The 19,931-nt window shown below is 41.7% G+C and overlaps 1 protein-coding gene across 1 annotated transcript; it reads left to right on the top strand.

Moving 5' to 3' along the window:
* Positions 1–5,446: 5,446 nt before the first annotated feature.
* Positions 5,447–15,746, top strand: LOC138971069 (N-acetylglucosamine-6-sulfatase-like). The gene is made up of 12 exons (XM_070343675.1): positions 5,447–5,833; positions 6,363–6,422; positions 7,639–7,842; positions 8,605–8,670; positions 9,672–9,770; positions 10,062–10,232; positions 10,831–10,913; positions 11,189–11,307; positions 11,837–11,940; positions 12,277–12,489; positions 13,340–13,450; positions 13,863–15,746. The coding sequence occupies exons 1-12, from the start codon at positions 5,723–5,725 to the stop codon at positions 14,043–14,045; spliced, it is 1,524 nt and encodes a 507-aa protein (XP_070199776.1). The 5' UTR covers positions 5,447–5,722; the 3' UTR covers positions 14,046–15,746.
* The last annotated feature ends 4,185 nt before the right edge of the window (positions 15,747–19,931 follow it).

Here is a 19,931-nt window from a genome sequence, read left to right as displayed (position 1 = left end):
ACGAAAGATTATTGATAATAACATCAGTATTTTAGTGACATGTTGACATCATTCTTTTTATCCATGTGTGATCTCAGTGTTTGTGTGCTTTCTCTCTCTCTTCTCTCTCTTCCTTTCTCTTTCTTTTATACATTTAGTCAAGTTTTGACTAAATGTTTTAACATAGAGGGGGAATCGAGACGAGGGTCGTGGTGTCTGTGTGTGTGTGTGTAGAGCGATTCAGAGTAAACTACTGGACCGATCTTTATGAAATTTTACATGAGAGTTCCTGGGTATGATATCCCCAGATATTTTTTTCATTTTTTGGATAAATGTCTTTGATGACGTCATATCCAGCTTTTTGTAAAAGTTGAGGCGGCACTGTCACACTCTCATTTTTCAATAAAATTGATTGAAATTTTTTGCCAAGCAATCTTCGACGAAGCCCGGACTTTGGTATTGGCATGTTTCACGGTATTGATTTCAGCCATTTCCCATTTTCTCACACTTCCAGTCAAACATAAAACTGTGAAATACTGTGAACATGGATGTTATTGTAATTAATTAGGATCAGTACCACACAAAACAAAGAAAAAAATTATACGCAGAGTCTTTTTTTCCATAGAAAATCAAGCGAAACGAAAGTTGCCCCCAAAACGTGAAAATCTATCAAACAAACTTGATGCAAGCCTGACTCCAGAAAGAAGACAGAAAACCACTAATACTAAATGATTTACATAAAGTTTAAACATATAACAGATTTTCACAACAAAGTTCCTTGCCTGAGGCTGTCTATATGTTTGCATGCAGATGTCCTTGATCAGAACGCCATTTTCACCTAAACCGGCCGGCAAAATGGGTTTTTTCACATTTCAAGGTCTCCATACACTAACAAAAGTCACATGTTTTGAAAGTGTATTTATGTGTGTACAAGATAAAAACAGATAAGTACTTCTTTATCATTTTTTTAATGGCAGAAATAAACTTATACTATCGATACCCCCTAATTTAGAAAACGGCAAGAAGAGCCAAGATACCTGTTTCATTAACAAGGAACACTTTTTTGTTCATAAAAAGACACTCACTCATTTTGATATAAAATAATAATCAATTGCATACATATATGAATACAGAATGTTAAACAAATCTACTTTTATTTTAAGTGGAAAAAACACACAACAAAAAACACGCACATAAGTGACGCACACAAACTGAAGGCTTACCACCAAAGACTGTGGGTACCCTAACTACTCTCCTCACATAGGGAGGGGGGAGATAGAAGGATCCCTAAACAAAGCCTGCCTCAACACGACTTTAGTAGGTAGCCGTGCCTGCTTGGTCATCCAATTATGCCGTCGAAAAACAGAAACAAAGAAGAACAAGTCGCGTAAGGCGAAAATACAAAATTTAGTCAAGCTGTCGAACTCACAGAATGAAACTGAACGCAATGCAATTTTTCAGCAAGACCGTATACTCGTAGCATTGTCAGTCCACCGCTCGTGGCAAAGGCAGTGGAATTGACAAGAAGAGCGGGGTAGTAGTTGCGCTGAGAAGGATAGCACGCTTTTCTGTACCTCTCTTCGTTTTAACTTTCTGAGCGTGTTTTTAATCCAAACATATCATAGCTATATGTTTTTGGAATCAGGAACCGACAAGGAATAAGATGAAAGTGTTTTTAAATTGATTTCGAAAATTTAAAGGCACAGTAAGCCTCCCGTAAACCATCACAGAGCTCCCCGAGCGTCTACATACAGTACAAGCATACTTCCATTTGAACGCTCACCGAACGGGAACATCCTGGCTGCTTTCTGTCGAGCGTGAGAAATTTTCAAAGAATTTATTTTCGTGGACTTCTCCTTAACAACAATTGCGCCTCGTTTTGGTGCTGGCCGGGACGGCTGTTATGAATATGATACCGGAAATCACGCCCGGACAGTAAGCCTCCCGTAAACCATCACAGATACTGTCAGGCTTTTACACACAGTACAAACACCCTTCCATTTGAACGCTCACCAAACGGGAACATCCTTGGTGCCCTACGTAAAGAGCGAGCAATTTTTAAAGAATTAATTTTGCAGATTGTCTCGAACACTTTTTGGACCCATTCTGAACTCAGGTCAAAAATGAGTTACTTCCCTTCTATCGATGTAAACTGTCGATAGCCGTGGATCGATGATTATCAGAATGTTTTTGGACCGTGGTGCGTTTTTGCGCTAGACCTAACTTTTAAAATCTAAATAATAAATTGACAGCTTGTTACAAAATTCTTTAATCATAAAAGAATTTGTTTTTCATCAAGACAAGATCAGAAAAGCCCGGAAGCAGGGTCACGCAAGGGTCGTCGCAGACGACGGTTTACAGTGCATATCGCCGTTCCTCTCAACAGTCAAAAGCCATCGCTAGAGTTCTTGTGAACCACAGCCGTTTGTTTCGTGCATAAAAACGTGCTATTGTAGATAAGCTCACATCGAGTCACATTCAAATGACTAACTGACGACTACATTGTGAAAAAGGGAAACTGGATGACACGAGTTCACGATGGCTCAGGGGTAAGATAAACCACGCAAAAATAAATTCTTTGAAAATTGTTCGCTCTTTACGGAGGGCACCTAGGATGTTCTCAATCGGTGAGTGTTTAAATGAAAGGGTGTTTGTACTGTGTGTAAAAGCCTGACCGTATCTGTGATGGTTTACGGGAGGCTTACTGTGCCTTTAATTTTGATCATAATGTTTATATTTTTAATTTTTAGAGCTTGTTTTTAATCCAAATATAACATATTTATGTTTTTGGAATCAGAAAATGATGAAGAATAAGATGAACGTAAATTTGGATCGTTTTATAAATTATTATTTTTTTTTACAATTTTCAGATTTTTAATGACCAAAGTCATTAATTAATTTTTAAGCCACCAAGCTGAAATGCAATACCGAAGTCCGGCCTTCGTCGATGATTGCTTGGCCAAAATTTCAATCAATTTGATTGAAAAATGAGGGTGTGACAGTGCCGCCTCAACTTTTACAAAAAGCCGGATATGACGTCATCAAAGGTATGTATCAAAAAAAAGAAAAAAAACGTCCGGGGATATCATTCCCAGAAACACTCATGTAAAATTTCATAAAGATCGGTCTAGTAGTTTGGTCTGAATCGCTCTACACACACACGCACACACACACATACACCACACCCTCGTCTCGATTACCCCCTCTACGTTAAAACTTTAAAAGACACTTGAAAGGCAAATGTTCGCGCCGCGGTGCCGATGACGCAAATAACTCTCGCGACAAAACGATTGGTCCGTAAAGTCGCGTCATCAACCGGTTCATGAATGTCCCGTGTATGAATGGCATTCCTTCTGTTGTGATGACGTGCGCACCTCGTCATTGATGTGACTGGGAAAATCGGTCGGATTTAGGTACCCCCAAGATCTTATGTCGAAATTAGATACCTTTACCCTACCGATCCAGAACTGCAAAGGAAACGTTAATCAAACTTCTATAATCATTGAAAAAGCTAAAAATCTGATCGAGCATGAAGAGGTAGCGATCGTGTGGTAGCGATCGTTGGCTGACAGACGGCATATTACTCGACAAAAAGGCAACAAAAACAATAAAATCTCACCTGAAAAAATAATCACAAATCACGCCTTCGGCCTCAACTGTGAAAAGTGTGTAATATGTCACATACGGCATAGGATTGCCCGAAAATGACAACGAAAGTGAAAGTAGCGATCGTTGGAAACCCCTGACAGACGACGGTCGGACATTCCAAGAAATGGACACGGCGCGGAATTTCGCGAAATTTCGGTCATTGTAAATGCTTTCCTATGAAGTACAGACTATAAAGGTGTGTTTTCAATGTCAAAATAAAATCATGTTATCATTTCTTGTGGTAAAATAAGCTTACTTGGTTTATCTGTGAAGACTTAGTTTTTCGGACAGACAGCTTCCAGTTCTCGATTCGATTTTTTGTGTGCAAAATATGTAATGCAAAATTCATATTTGTGCTTTTGTTTTTGTTTGTATGGTTAGATATTGCAGCTCTGCTATCAAATATGACCATTCAGTGTGAATTGAGTGCCTTTTCGTTTCAATTTTCACATCAATGGTTGGCTTCTGTCATGCAGAAGGAAATGGCGTCTGTCAGGATTCACACGATCGCTACCAAACACATGTGCATAAAATGCCAACAAAACAACTCAAACGATTTTTTTTTCAGAATTGTATTCAAAATGACACATTTGTGCATTGCATATAAAAAAAAACACTGAGAAAATTGGTTCAGCAAGTTAGAAATCAGAGCACATTGTGCAGTCAATAGAATGTCTCAATACCGTGAAACCTGCCTATTGCATTTCAGCTTGGAGGCTTAAAAATTAATTAATGACTTTGGTCATTAAAAATCAGAAAATTGTAATTAAAATAATTTTTTTATAAAACGATCCAAAATTACGTTTATCTTATTCTTCATCATTTTCTGATTCCAAACACATATAAATATGTTATATTCAGATTAAAAACAAGCGGGGAACAAGAAACAATTGACAAGTGGCTCTATCCCATCACCCCCCTTCCCTCCGTCGCGATATAACCTTGAACGGTTGAAAACGACGTTAAACACCAAATAAAGAAAGAAAGAAAGAAAGATTAAAAACAAGCCCTGAAAATTGAAAATATAAAAATTATGATTAAAATAAAAATTCCGAAATCAATTTAAAAACAATTTCATCTTATTCCTTGTCGGTTCCTGATTCCAAAAACATATAGATATGATATGTTTGGATTAAAAACACGTTCAGAAAGTTAAAAAGAATAGAGATAGAAAAGCGTGCTATCCTCCTCAGCGCAACCGCGCTTTTCTGGATTGGTAATTTTACTGCCTTTGCCACGAGCGGTGGACAGACGATGCTACGAGTGTACGGTCTTGCGGAAAAAACGCAATGCGTTCAGTTTCATTCTGTGAGTTCGACTGAGCTTGACTAAATGTTGTATTTTCGCCTTACGCGACTTGTTTCTTTCTGTCTTTCTTTTACTTTTCTCTCTCTCTCTCTCTCTCTCTGTCTCTCTCTCTCTCTCTCTGGCTTTCTCTCTTTTTTTGTTTTGTTCGTTCTTATTCTCTTTCTTCATTCCTTTCTTCTTTGAGCTCCATTTTGCCGATGAACATTTTACAAATAAAGTTGGTGTATTTGTAATATTGAAATGTGTCTTGGAAAGAAAGAGAGAGAGAGTGTGTGTGTGTGTGTGTGTGTGTGTGTGTGTGTGTGTGTGTGTGTGTGTGTGTGTGTGTGTGGTTTAATTGAGTGACAGAACAGCTCTTCAAAAAGAATTAGTTTGCACCGCAGCCCTTTTTCACCTCATAGACTTACATTAAAACAGGGGGGAAAGGTCAACAACAAAAAACTTGGTCGAAGCATTAGTGTGGCTAAAACTAGGGTAAACAAATACGATAAGAAGTTTTGCAGACTTTGTTCACAATTCAAACGTAATGGGTTCAGTTGGTAATCAATTGTTCATATTATACACTACACACGGCCGTTGTGAAACTTCAGTGATGACAGTTTGAACTTCAACTTTTAAGTGTAGCGCTTTATTTGATACATTCATTACAAACAAGCAAAACACACACACTCAACAACAACAGAGAAGCACCTGGTAGAAAGTAAGTGGCCGTAAAACGGAGAGAGAGGGGGGACAGAAATAGAAAAAGCGTTGAAGGTATCAAGAGAATACATCGACAGACGAAGACATGAAGTCTACTCTGTTGGTATCGGTGTGTGTGTGGGTGAGTGTGGCGACCAAACTTCCCAACATCGTCTTCGTTCTTACCGATGATCAGGATACAGAGCTTGGAGGATTGGTATGTCGATTTGCCTGTCTGTTTGTCTAAATCTCTGTCTATAGGTGTTGAATGCACATACAGTACTGTTCCATGCCAAAATGATGTCCACTGACTTTTTTATTTTAATATTTGTGAGCGTGCGTGTTCCTAGGATGGTGGTGTTTTTTTGGACGGAAATTTACAGAACCGTGAAGTTAGATTTTGTGTAATTGATTGTAATGGAATACATTGCATGCACTCTAAATATGTTTAGAGTGTGGCAGGTGTTTCACCGATGGTACGCTATTCAGATTGAGAGTCTTACGACTGATGTGTCACTTGTGTGGCTATGATGTTGAAGCTTACAAAAGTTATATCAATGCTAGTTCAAAAATATACTTGTTAGCTTTGTAAGATCATGCATGATGATAACTGAGATGAATGATTGTGGATATAGACAATAACTTGTCAGTCAAAAGCGAACGTGAAATTTTATATTTTGTAACCACCGAGAGATATTTGCTGTTTTGTACAAACTCTTACTCATGACGTGTACTTTATATTTCAGACTCCGATTGCGAAGACAAGGCAGCTAATAGGAAAGGAAGGCATCACCTATCAAAATATGGTAAATAGCGAAGTTGGATTTTTTGGGGTATAATTTTCTTGTGTACATGTGTGTTTGTTTGTATGTTAGTGTGTGTTTGTGTGTGTGCGTGCGTGTGTGTTCTCTATTACTAATTCACTCAAACATTGAAAGATTCTTGTTCAGTGTGCACAAGTTTCCTCCAGGAGCAAAAGATTCCGTTTAATCCTTGAATTTTTTCAATGTCATGGTTTTAATCTTGAATTCAAGATAACAGTTTCTGATAGATGGATCAGAACAAGGCCAGTCTAAAATGTAAATAAATGCTTATCTCTTCAAGGTCCTTGAGTTTTGATGAGAATGCAACAATCCCAATAACAAGGACAGCACCAGTGCACTAGAACCCACCACAGAATTACCAAGGAGTGGGGAGGCGGGGGTCAAACAAGAGTGAGAGATACCTCTTTTAAAGTTAAAAATACGAGTTGCTTAGAAATCCAGAAGAAGCCCCCCTAAAATGTTCCTTGTATCTTATCTGTTAAGTTACTATGTTAAACAGGGAGTTTATTAATGTCTCCTTTCATGAACCTAACTGAATATCTCTATTTTATAATATTGGTCAATATCTTCATTTTTGCAAATTTTGCTAAGATGGCCACTGCTGCTACTGAAGACATTAATTAAAACTGAATTTCATTATTCTCCGCCCTCTCCTCTTTCCTCCTCGTCCTTCTTCTCCTCCTCCTCCTTTTCTGTCAAGCGGCGATCGTTCCACTTTACTCAACGTATCCATACCCAGTATTACATTGAACTGAACAGCAAAACACGCAATGACTCTGAAACCTTCAGCCATACCTGATCCTGTCCCTCTATGGTCAGTTTGTGTCCAGAGACAGTTAAGACATTATAAGATGTTTGGTGGCTTTGTTGGCAGATCAGCTTTTTTGTTGGTCCAAGGGGACCATATCGTCTTTTGTTTCATCTTTGACGACCAAGGCCGAGGTTGATAAAGATGCAACAAAAGGCGGTATGCTCCCCGAGGACCAACATAAAATGCTGATCTGACAACAAGCCACCAAGCATCGTCTTTGTCATCATTTTGGAAGAGCAAAAGTACGCACAAAAACAGACGGGATCCCTATTCTGAACGAAACTTGACACGCTTTATCATGACCATGAGGAGCATAATTGAGTCTCGCAAGTTACTACATTGTTTCTTATTTGCTACATTACTGTTTCAGTATATACATTGTTTCAGTTTGTGTCCAGCCCCCTGTGCTGTCCCAGTCGCTCCAGCATTTTCTCCGGGAAGTACGTGCACAACCACCGCGGCCTCAACAACTCCATTGCCGGCGGCTGCAGCGACTCGTCCTGGCAGGCGAGGGAGGAGCCCAGCGCTTTCCCCGTCCTTCTTAAAGCAGCAGGGTACAACACCATGTTCGCTGGCAAATACCTCAACCAGGTTTGATGCACGGGGTGCCCAGTGAGAGAGGCATTCTTTGTTTTCTAATTTTTGTAAAACAGAACAAAAATAAGGTATAAAGACATTGGTGAAGCAGACAAAATTCCCCCCCCCCCCCCCCCCCCCCTCCAAAGTAAATTACCGACAGGCACGTAAAAAGTTAGTTTGCAAACACTATCTTGCAACTGCACTACTTCAGGATATTGACGATTAATGTTATTAAATGTTTTAGGTTTCGGATCTTCAAGTACGGATAATTCTTCTGGCTGTTTTTGCAAATAATATTGTACTAATTATTTATTTCGTTTTGAATATAGATTCAGTAAGTTTATTTTGTGACGGGAGTTGTCGTCAGTTTCGTACTGAAATGGCCATGGCGAGTGAGTTAGTGGTAATCGCATTAACGAAGATGAATTGATACATTGTTTGCGCTGAGCACTTTACAAGCAAATACGCAGTCAGGCTACCCCAAGAACCGGTCACTCAGTTATACTGTACATTGTACCAGCAAAAAAGCATGCCAATTCATGTACCAGTTCACTTTTATTCGCGGGGGCTAAAACTTTCAATTGGAACACAAACCGGTATAGCACTGACTGGCTGACCACTTATTTGTAATGGTATTTTCAGATTTCATCCAGTCAAGTAACAAAATGTCCGGTTGATTTCACCGTGATAACAATATTTGTGTGCAGTATGGCGGCCCAGTCAAGTAACAAAATGTCCGGTTGATTTCACCGTGATAACAATATTTGTGTGCAGTATGGCGGCCCAAAAACAGGGGGTGTTGCCCATATACCTCCCGGCTGGGACTGGTGGTATGGACTGGTCAGTATGGTCTGTCTGTCTGTCTGTCTGTACGTTTGTCTGTTCGACTGTTTGTTTGTCTGTCCGTCCGTCTGTGTCTGTCTGTCTATCTCATTGCCTGTACGTCCGGCTGTCCGTCTGTGTATCTGTCTGTCCTTTGTCTGGCTGTCTATCTGTCCGTCTGTCTGTCTGTCTGTCCGTCTGTCTATCTATCTGTCTGTCCAACTGTCTTTACGTCGGTCCGTCCGTCGTTGGTGTCCCTAAAATCCCCCCACTCTTTCTTTTCATTATTTCTTGAAGGTTGTTTTTTGAGTCACTTGAGAAAAAGTGACTATGTAATCGGTCAGTGTTAGTCTGTCCGGCCGGCCGGCCATCCGGCCGTCCGTCCGTAGACACCACCTTAACGTTGGACTTTTCTCGGAAACTATTAAAGCGATCGGGCTCATATTTTGTTTAGTCGTGACCTCCAATGACCTCTACACTTTAACGATGGTTTCGTTGACCTTTGACCTTTTTCAAGGTCACAGGTCAGCGTCAAAGGAAAAATTAGACATTTTATATCTTTGACAAAGTTCATCGGATGTGATTGAAACTTTGTAGGATTATTCTTTACATCAAAGTATTTACATCTGTAGCCTTTTACGAACGTTATCAGAAAAACAAGGGAGATAACTAGCCTTTTCTGTTCGGCAACACACAACTTAACGTTGGGCTTTTCTCGGAAACTATAAAAGTGACCGGGCTCAAATTTTATGTGAACGTGACTCATTGTGTTGTGAATAGCAATTTCTTCCTGTCCATCTGATGCCTCATATAATATTCAGAACTGCGAAAGTGACTCGATCGAGCGTTTGCTCTTCTTGTTTTCCAATTTGTTTTACATGAATTGTTGGTGGTGAATTGTAGACTTAACAACAGCAATGCCAAGCAAAGGCCAAGACCACATTTTAGTCAAGTTTAAGCGAGTGAACTTCTTGCTTCACTAACCTTTGGCTAACTACAGTTGATTCTTTCGTTTTCAGGTGGGTAACTCCAAGTACTACAACTACAAGGTGTCTGTGAACGGAACGGAAGAGACTCACGGTCATGTGTACGCCAAGGATTACTTCACAAACTACATTGTGAGCCAATAATTATACGAATTCCAGAAATAGCTCAGTGTGTTTTTGGTTTTGATGCCTCTCATGGGCCGTGGAAGAGTTGTCTTCCTTGAAGGCGAGATTATGAAAATCTTGCACAACGACTAACACAGCTTCATAGTTAAGTCAAATCAAAAATCCCCTTTTACCCCCCCCACCCCCCCTCACCCCCCATGTAAAAAGAAAAGAATGCTTCGTTTTTTGTCTAATTAATCGTTCCATAATCTTACATTTAAAAAAATGTTTTTCTTTTTTGTGCCCCATTTTGTCAAGCATCGCAAAGCAGTGGAGTTCCTCCAATACCAGAACAAGGAAGGTAACCCCATCTTTATGATGTTGTCTACCCCTGCCTGCCATGGCCCCTTCACACCAGCAGATAATTATCTCACCAATTTCACTGGAATGGTGGCTCCTAGAGGAGGAAACTACAACGTTACACCTCACGTAATAAATTTGCTTTTGCAAAAGAACATTTGCGAGTTGCTACCTCTCTGTAAAACCTGTATCGGAACAAGAAATTAAAAGCAAAACAAACAAAATTAATCAAGCTACCTTTGAACATGAGTAAAAAGTTAGACTGTCTTCGATGTTTAATGTGATACAAAGCTTATGTGCCTAACTCACAAATGACATCCACCTTCGCTTCCTGAACTTGTCTAAGCCTTCTTGAACTAAAAAACATGTTCTGTTAGTAGACCTGTACAATCGTTTCATGTCCAAAAATGTCATGCACCAAGCTTTTTTTTCACAATACTTTCATGTCGCTTCAGACCTAAAGGGCTTTGAAGCTAACTAAATAAACAAACTTTTGATGCTTAGAAAAGCTACAATAAATGCGTTGTGTTAGCTAGGATCTTTCTGCGTTACCTCGCCGGCATTTTGCAAGCGAGCCACACGATCTTCAGATAAGTTCTTTGTTAGTTTCATAAGTATTTGTCTGTCTACGTCAAAGACCTTTGGGGCGACGTACTAGTATATTATGTAAGATTTTGTTTTGTCAATAATAAACGTTCCAACTACCTACCTTCTTTTTCTCCGTCAGGACAAGCACTGGCTGATCCAACAGACCATCGTTCCTCTGCCAGATGACACTGTGGCAAGCGAAGACAAAACCTTTGTCAACAGGTAAGAGTCTGTCTATCGTGGGAATCCTGCTCCTTCTGTGTGTGTTGTGTGTGCTGACTTCATTTTATTCGCTATCCTCGGGCACAATTACGAATATTTCAGACACCATGCGATCACAGAAAAGCAAACAGGCTGTGTATTGTTGGTATGTGTCCGAGTAGGGGGGGGGGGGGGGTGGCCGGTCGTATCCCTTGCAAAAGCCTTGGCAATTCTGAGATGAAGAGCCAAGTCCGAACTGTTGACACGGCTGACTGTGTCCGTGTTTTGTCCACCAGGTGGCGCACGCTGCTGTCAGTGGACGACATGGTGGAAAACGTGTACAACATGCTGAAGCAAAAAGACATGCTGGACAACACCTACATCTTCTTCTCCTCCGACAACGGATTTCATCTGGGTGTGTTGAATGTGAAGGGGAGTGTTGTGTTGTGCGTATTTGTGTGAGCGCGTGCTTGCACGAGTCCATGCATGTGTTTATATGTATGGACGAACACGGGAGAAAGGGTATTATTTTGCATGGTTGTGTATCTGTATGTCTGCTGCTTCTCTTTCTATTTCTGACTGTCTGTCTTTCCCCTTCTCTTCTGCGAAATCCTAGAACTGAAAGACAAGAATTTGCCTGATTGCACTTTTAATAAAACAGTGGGTTTACCTTTTTGTGTGCCTATAATATGTTGGATGGACTTTGACTTGTAAAACAAAACATCAAATAATTTTTAAACTGCAACTTGGCATGTTTGTGATGACATATACGTAAAGAAATCGTACCACGTCTTCTTTGCAAAGAAATTAACTCTGTATTGTTCAGGCTGGCTGAAGTTTTTGCTGCCAACGACAATTCATAATTTTGCTGTGTGAGATGACAGAGAAAACAAAAGAATCGTCTGCCTTTCACGTATTTGAAGAATACATGTTTTACATTACAGGTCAGTTCGGGCTGCCATCAGACAAACGACAGCTGTACGAATTTGACATTCGGGTTCCTCTCATGATCAGAGGACCGGGAATTCCCGCTGGGCAAGTGTCACAGGTTAGGACAAGACTTTTTACTATCTCAGCTAGCTCTGACAGACTTTTTTCTGCTCCATTAGTAGCTCAGATACTCATTCACTTTGTCTGAGTTGTAGGTTACTGTGTGCAAAACACTTAAAACTCATCCACTTATTAATAACAATAAAGTCCCTGCCTTATCGATCTTTTCCCGAGTAGAAAGTCTGCAACTGATTATTGACATCAACAATCAGTTGATTCACATTTTCATCCTGTCATTATCGCTTCTGTTTTTTGTCTAATATATATCTGCTTTGTATCATGCTTCCAAAAATGGACCTTTCCTGGGTTTGAGTCTTGGACATTTTGCGTACAGGAAAATGTGATGAACATTGACCTTGGTCCGACTTTCATCGACCTGGCCAATCAGCAAGTGCCAGACTCAGTGGACGGCCAATCGCTGAAGGCCACGTGGACGCTGGAAAGCAGACAGGGTGCGGCTTTCAGGGACAACGTACTGGTGGAACACTTTGGTGAACACCATGACAGTATCTCTGGCTGCCCACAGTTTGCTGGTCAAGGCATGGGGGTGAGAATGCTTTTCGTCTCGTACAGTAGATGAATTCCGGATATCACTCTGTTAGGGGTTTCTAGGGGCTGCTGAAGAGTTGTATTTCTTGAATGTCAGATAAGATAGCTGCATGTTTACATGTACAGCTCAGTGGTATTAGCAGTGGAGACACGCCGTTCTCGCTATGTACAGTGATTGATGAGCTCCGATCTGAATGTTTTTGAAAGAAAACAAAACTGTAGTCCTCTCTATTGCATGACTTTTTCATACAAAACAAAATGCAGATCGGATCCCTCAACTTACTGCGATGCCAACAGGTCAGAGTTCAAGCTAATACTGTCCTACACTCAGTCATATACTGTTGTTGCCTATCAAAGACTAGACATGGCAGATTTGCTATAATCCAATGGTAATTCCCCTCTGACTTTTATATAGCTTAGCTTGTCACACTCGCCATCAAGGAATACAACTTTTCCACAGGTTATAACAAACCAACAGAGTTATATCCAAATACAGTTCATTCAGACTCGCGGACGTTTGCATTTTAAACTGTGTTTGCTACATCATTTGTTATCTTCATTAATATTGAAGGGCTCGTTTAATCATGTGATAGTATCTTCCAATTTCAAAAACTCTAAAGGGCTTCTGAAAGTAATGTTCTCTTGAAGTAAGCTTACGTATTACTGGTTTGTTCTCGAGTTTCTGGTATTGCAAAACCATGTCGTCTTTGTCCACACTATGCGTGTGTGTGTGTGAACAGAGATACTGTAGCACTTGCTACAGATCTCTTGTGTGAAGGATGTGCGGGGGTTGGTGGCTAGGGTGAGTGTATTTATGGCGCACCATTAAAATGTGCCGTGTGTTTCAGAACTGCAACAACCACTGTGTGTGTGAAGACTCATGGAACAACACATTTTCCTGTGTCCGTTCCACTCGCTCTCCCAACGTGTACAAATACTGCATTGTCAAGGAAACGCAAGTCAGTTCTTGGTCCGATTGCAGTGTTTGTCGTTGTGGTTTTTTTTAATACATGATACCTGGTTTAACAGTGCGAAATGAGTAGGATTTATATTTGCAAAGTCTTACTTTTTCTGATTGTATTCTGCGATTGTATCATCAACATGAATTTGAACACTATTTTTCGACACACAAAAACCACCACACACAGGCACAGATACAGAGGCCTTGACAGAAACACAGACACATCAATACACACATTATGTCCTCTCTCTCTCTCTCTCTCTTTCTATATCTATCTATCTGTCTGTCTGTCTACCTGTCTGTCTATCTGTCTGTCTGTCTATCCATCTATCCACCCAAGTGTATTTAACTTACGCACCCTTTCACTACAGTGGGTTTGCATTCATCCTGAATTCTTCAACTTTTATCAGGACTTTGTGGAGGTGTACGAGCTGACCGGTGATCGTCACGAGTTTGACAATATGGCCACCACTGCTGACCCCGACCTTCTGAAGTCACTGCGGGATGACCTTGACCGCCTGACCTCTTGTACCGGAACTGCGTGCAACATTGTGAAGCGTGCCACTCGGAATAATAGAAATAAACTGGAATGAAACAGATTTTATGATTTACGCGTATAAATTGTTTAACTTTTTAAGCCAAAGGTAGAACCAAACGACAATGGGAAATGAGTGTGGTGTGAAAGAAAACAATGGAGATGAATGAAAATAGAGAGATAACAGAATTGGAACAGTGTGACCCGAGTTCGGCATAGTAGACTACAAGTTCTTGCTGGCCAGTAACGTTCTGTAATTCAATCATTAGTGCATCAACGTTTAATTTATTATAATCAAAAATAACACGTTTAAATCTATTCTCTTTCGGAATGTGACTTTTCAACTTCAGTAATGGAACTGAGTGATCACTACAAACTGGTGGCAGGACCAAGACCTCATCAACAATGTCCGTACTTGCTGTCAGAATCAAATCGATACAAGTTTTGGAAATTTCGGTTATTCGGGTAGGGAATTCAACCAATTGGTGTAAATTATTCAGAAAAATAATATCTAATAAGTGAGTGGAGGGGTTATTACTGTAATCAGAATTAAAATCTCCAAGAACAAAATATGTGTGGGGTAAATTGCCAACCGTTCTAATTGACTGGTCGACCAACTTCCAATAATCTACGGTTGAATTTGGAGGTCTGTAAAAGGAACCAACAAAAATTGTCTCCTGATTCAATTTCGTTTCAATCCAGACTGCTTCTAAATCTTTAACATCTAAATCAGGTCTATATTTGCAAACTAAATTATTCTTAACATAGGGGCAACCCCACCGTGTGGATCATTTTGTCGATCTTTTCGTACTGGAAAATGAAAATCTTGAATACAAATTTCATTATCACTGATCGACTGCTTCTGATAACCAAGTCTCAGACATGGTAACAATATCAAAGTGCTTAATTTCAAATTCTAAAATATCCAATTTATATCTTAGACTTCTCACGTTCATGTGTACGACGACCAATTCCCCCGAAAGCCTTGTGTCCCGAGGTCCAGGATTTAAATGCACATCCCCAGCCAGCAATATTAAATTCAATATATGCAATAAAACAAAAACTACAGAGATTGCCATTTGTGTTTTAGCTTCTTACTTCACTTTATCCCACATACGTGAGAAAGACTGGTTGCTTTTACAAATAATATTGAAAAGATCGCTTTTGTCTGCATTTAAATATTTAAATCTAAAACAACTCGTGTAAGTCTGGTATCACACAGCAGGCCATGTGGTATTCTCTATTCATCATCAACCTGTGTGCTTTATCTGGCTTGCTTAATTTATTTCATCATCAACCTTTACGTTTCACCTTTTTTGCCTCACTTTATCATCAGCATTTGTGCTTTACCTTTCTTGATGCACTTTTATTATCAGTGTTTGTGTTATACCTTTTTTGCTTAACTTTATCATCAGCCTTTGTGTTTCATCCTCGCTTCACTTTATCGTCAGCTTTTGTGTTTTTATCTTCCTCGCTTCACTTTATCATCATCCTTTGTGTGTTACTTTCTTGTCAGGACTTTGTGGAGGTGTACGAGCTGACCGGTGATCGTTACGAGTTCGACAACATGGCCTCCTCTGCTGACCCTAACCTTCTGAGGTCACTGCAGGATGACCTTGACCAACTGACGTCTTGCTCTGGAACTGCGTGCAACCTTGTAAAACATTCCACCTAATGATGAAAATATACTTGAAAGAAACAGATTTATGAATTGATTTAATTGACTTGATTTGTAGAATTAAACACGACTGGTATAGAATATGAGCGTTGTCAGATTAATGAAGAGAGAGACACACTCAAAAATTCCTTCCTCCCCCCCTTGTTTCTCTCTCTCTCTCTCTTATAAAAGTTTATAAATACTTCAATTACTTGAAGGATGTTTATGATTGATACTATGTTTGCTTATTGTTTGGCGCTTTTTTTTTTTTTTTTGCTCTCTCTTTTATATTTTCATTATCTTTATTATTTTCATTATCATTTGAATTCTTTACATGTAATAATGTTTTCTGTGCACAATTTCAATACACTTCTTTGATTATAAATACATTTATGTGACATTTATTTACCCTTTGTCTTCTTTATCTTGTTCAACATTTGTTTAACCGGCACGGTTGGCCTAGTGGTAAGGCGTCCGCCCCGTGAGCGGGAGGTCATGGGTTCGAACCCCGGCCGGGTCATACCTAAGACTTTAAAATTGGCAATCTAGTGGCTGCTCTGCCTGGTGTCTGGCATTATGGGGTTAGTGCTAGGACTGGTTGGTCCGGTGTCAGAATAATGTGACTGGGTGAGACATGAAGCCTGTGCTGCGACTTCTGTCTTGTGTGTGGCGCACGTTATGTCAAAGCAGCACCGCCCTGATATGGCCCTTCGTGGTCGGCTGGGCGTTAAGCAAACAAACAAACAAACATTTGTTTTATCTATATTAATATACCTTTTCATTTGATTGCCTATGGCTTGTTTGTTTGTGGGTTGTTTTGTGTGTGCATTTATGCATGTATGGGTTTTTTTTGTGTGTGGTTCATTTTTTCTTCTGTTCTTTATTGTGTTTTTTCTAACTTTCTCCACATTATTTTAATTCCATTTTAAATTCTGGTTGCATTCCACTTGTTTTTCCTTTCTATTATTTATTTCTATGTGCATGCTTCTTTAGTGAATATTATATGTTTAGTATTTGTTTAACCTTCACCGGGCTTCCTGGGTACTACAGGACCCAGAGGCACATAAAAATGACCATAACTCCAGTGCTAATACGAATTTTTTAATGAAATTTGGTGTATTCCTCGGCCACCTGCATGGCTTCCTATGCCCCAAATTTTAAGTCAATCGGTCAAATTAGAAAACAATCAGCAATGACGTCGTTTGATATACCCGATTCTGGTTTCCTGGGTCCTACAGGACCCATACGTTTCAAAGAGGGATGGAGCTGTTTATACCGATTCGGATGATGTGGGTAACACAGGACCCACACTTTTTAAGTGCAGCAGTGATAAAGGGATATTCCCATGACGTTGACCGCCCAAGCCTCCGGGTCCGGTACCGGAGACACGAAGACTGGGAGACGCCGAGAGAACCGGGTGGCGAACAGATCCAAGAGGGGTTTGTCCACCTGCGTCCAAAGACGCCGCAGTGCCTGGTGCGCGATAGTCCACTCCGAGTGCAGTACCTGCGATGAGCGACTGAGCGAATCTGCCAAGATGTTCAGGCACCCCGGAAGGTACTTCGCTGAGATCACTATCCCCTGATGGAACGCCCAAGTGAGAATCTCGCATGCTCTGTTGGACAGAACTAGCGAGCGCGTGCCCCCCTGCTTGTTCAGGTACACGGCCACAGTGGTGTTGTCCGTGTGGATCAACACCTGCTTGCCTCGCAGAGAGGCGACAAACTCCAGAAGCCCGAGGCGCACTGCTTCCAATTCCAGAATGTTGATGTGCAACAACTTCTGAGCCTGGTCCCAAAGACCGGAAGCTGTGTTCCCCTCCAGATGAGCTCCCCAACCCTGAAGAGAAGCATCGGTAAAGAGATGCAACTCCGGAAGGGGCAGTGAAATCGGAACGCCCTGAGTCAGCCAGGCCGAATCCAACCACTGCCTCGTTGACTCCAGGAACCATCCCTGAAGGGGAAGAGACAAATTCCAACCTTGAGAGGCTGGATCCCAGGCAGAGTTCAGAAACGCCTGAAACGGGCGTTTGTGAACTCTGCCCAGCGGAATCAGGGTAGACATCGACTCCATCTGGCCCTGGAGTGAAGCCAATACCCTGACTGGCGCGTGGCGGAGGCTCGACAGGGACCTGACCAGATCCTGTAGCTTGTCTATCCTCCGCTGGGCGGGACAAACAGTCCAAGCTCGGGTGTCGAACACCATGCCCAGATACGTAAACTGCTGAGAGGGAACCAAGTCGGACTTCCCTTGGTTCACGGAGAAACCTAAGTCTCTCGCAGTCTGCAAGACTATCCGGGTGTGCTGATCGCACAGGGACTCTAGCTGATTCAGGACCAACCAGTCGTCCAGATAAACTCTGAGACGAATCCCTTGCTGCCGCACTAAAGCGCAAAGCTGGCGCACTATCATGGTGAAGATCCAAGGCGCTAACGAGAGCCCGAACGGCAGCGCCCTGAACTGGAACACCCTGTCGCCCCACAGGAACCGCAGCCACTTTCGATCTGACCTGTGCATCAGAATATGGAAGTATGCGTCTGTCAGGTCGATGGAAGTGACCCAGTCCAACGGACGAAGGGCCTCCCTGACAGACGCTGGAGTCTCCATCTTGAACGGAACCTTCCGGAGAAAGCCGTTCAAGGGAGACAGATCCAACACCGGTCGCCAACCCCCTGACGCTTTCGGGACGACAAACAGTCTCCCGTAAAACCCCGGGGATCGACGATCGATGACCTCCTCTATCGCATGCTTCTGCAAAAGCAGCAGCACCTCCGCCTGAATGACGGCACATGCCTCCGGATCGGCGGGAAACCTGAAACTGGGTGTTGTTCTGGTTAAAGGAGTCTTGTCCTCTAACCAGAGCAACCGGAACCCCGATCGAACCACTCCCATAACCCAAGGGCTGCTCGCGAGAGACAACCAAGCTGGAACGGCCCTTGAGAGGCCGCCCGCTACCAAAGGGGTAGGGGCTAGAGGAGTGGTTGGATCGGGGAGCCTTCATTGGGGGTTAGGTTTACCACCTGACCCCTTCTTCCCGAAGGAAGGCTTCTTATTATAGGGGCGAGAACGGCTGCCACCCCTATGCGACCGCGTCTTTTGCCCAGAGCCACGAAAAGACGAAGTCTGCGTGGAACCGCCTTTCTTCTGACCCTGCTTAAGGGCAAGCTCTGAAAGCTGACCCATCCTGTCCCCCACCGTCCGCAACCGCCTGAGCGGAAGCGTAGGCAGGAAACGGATTGCCGTTACCACCTACGACCGGAACTCCCGTAGGATGCGAACCGGAAGTCGATGGTAACGATTTGAAAGTGCCACGATCCCTCGAAAGAAATCCTGTGGCCGGAAATCCCTTTGACGAAGCAGTAGAACCCATGGACGAGGGGCCGGGCGAATCGGCCCCAGCGACGCGGGTGGGATACACCAGTGTCCTCTTTCCAGACGTCGACAGTTTCCCAATGTACTGTATAAAAAAAATCACAGTAATTTCAGTTACGAGTTAGAAAACTCACTCTCTCTCTCTCTTTCTCTCTCTCTCTGGTGTGTGCATGTGTGTGTGTGTGTGTGTGTGTGTGTGTGTGTGTGTGTGTGTGTGTGCAACATATCAAGTATCATTGCAATGAGAACTTATTTGGTATACAGTGTGAATATCAAAATGACCACATGATAATCTACGTTTTTGCACACATTCTTTGTCTCCAATTAGAAGGCCAGATATCGAATAAATAAACACTTCTGTGCCATCAACAAACAGTACACTTTGTATAAATGAAAACAGTAAAACTAACTTACTATAAGGCTGCTCCACATTGACCTGTACACATCCTGCCTGGTGGAACCCACGTGGTGCAGGATATGCACCATCCCCGTTGGCACGTCCGCGCTACAGACACAAAGGATGTAAAATATTGGTGAAATCAGAACTAACATTAGGGTGAAAATGGTGTTAACTCACTAGGACGTTGTATTCACCATGCATCACTGATCATCACTGTACATCTACAAAGTAGTCTATAAAACACAAGACAGTACGCGCAGCACGTTGATATTTTTTTTTTCGAGCTCAGCTAAATAACTGAAGCACGTGGGAATCTCATTATCACACCCAAATGAATAAATAGTTCCAAGTACACAAAGAGATCATGTTCTGACTTGTTGAAAGTACTTTATTACAGTGCCGTTCATTTTCTAGTACCAACGAAGTTTAGACAACAAAGGATTTAAAATGGCTTACCCAACATTTCTGAAAGCTTCCTCGAGGTTTGCCTTGCTTGCTGATGCCATTTTGTCAAT

This window comes from Littorina saxatilis, linkage group LG7 (assembly GCF_037325665.1).
Source record: "Littorina saxatilis isolate snail1 linkage group LG7, US_GU_Lsax_2.0, whole genome shotgun sequence".
In the NCBI taxonomy this organism is placed as follows: Eukaryota; Metazoa; Mollusca; class Gastropoda; order Littorinimorpha; family Littorinidae; genus Littorina; species Littorina saxatilis.
This window is presented reverse-complemented; position numbering and strand designations above follow the sequence as displayed.

What these genes read in the sequence shown, in the direction of transcription:
- LOC138971069 (XM_070343675.1), top strand. Translation starts at nt 5,723, where the DNA reads ATGAAGTCTACTCTGTTGGTATCGGTGTGTGTGTGGGTGAGTGTGGCG. An exon ending in GCATCACCTATCAAAATATG is followed by an intron (nt 6,423 to 7,638) that starts GTAAATAGCGAA and finishes ACATTGTTTCAG; the next exon opens with TTTGTGTCCAGCCCCCTGTG. An exon ending in CCGCTGGGCAAGTGTCACAG is followed by an intron (nt 11,941 to 12,276) that starts GTTAGGACAAGA and finishes TTTTGCGTACAG; the next exon opens with GAAAATGTGATGAACATTGA.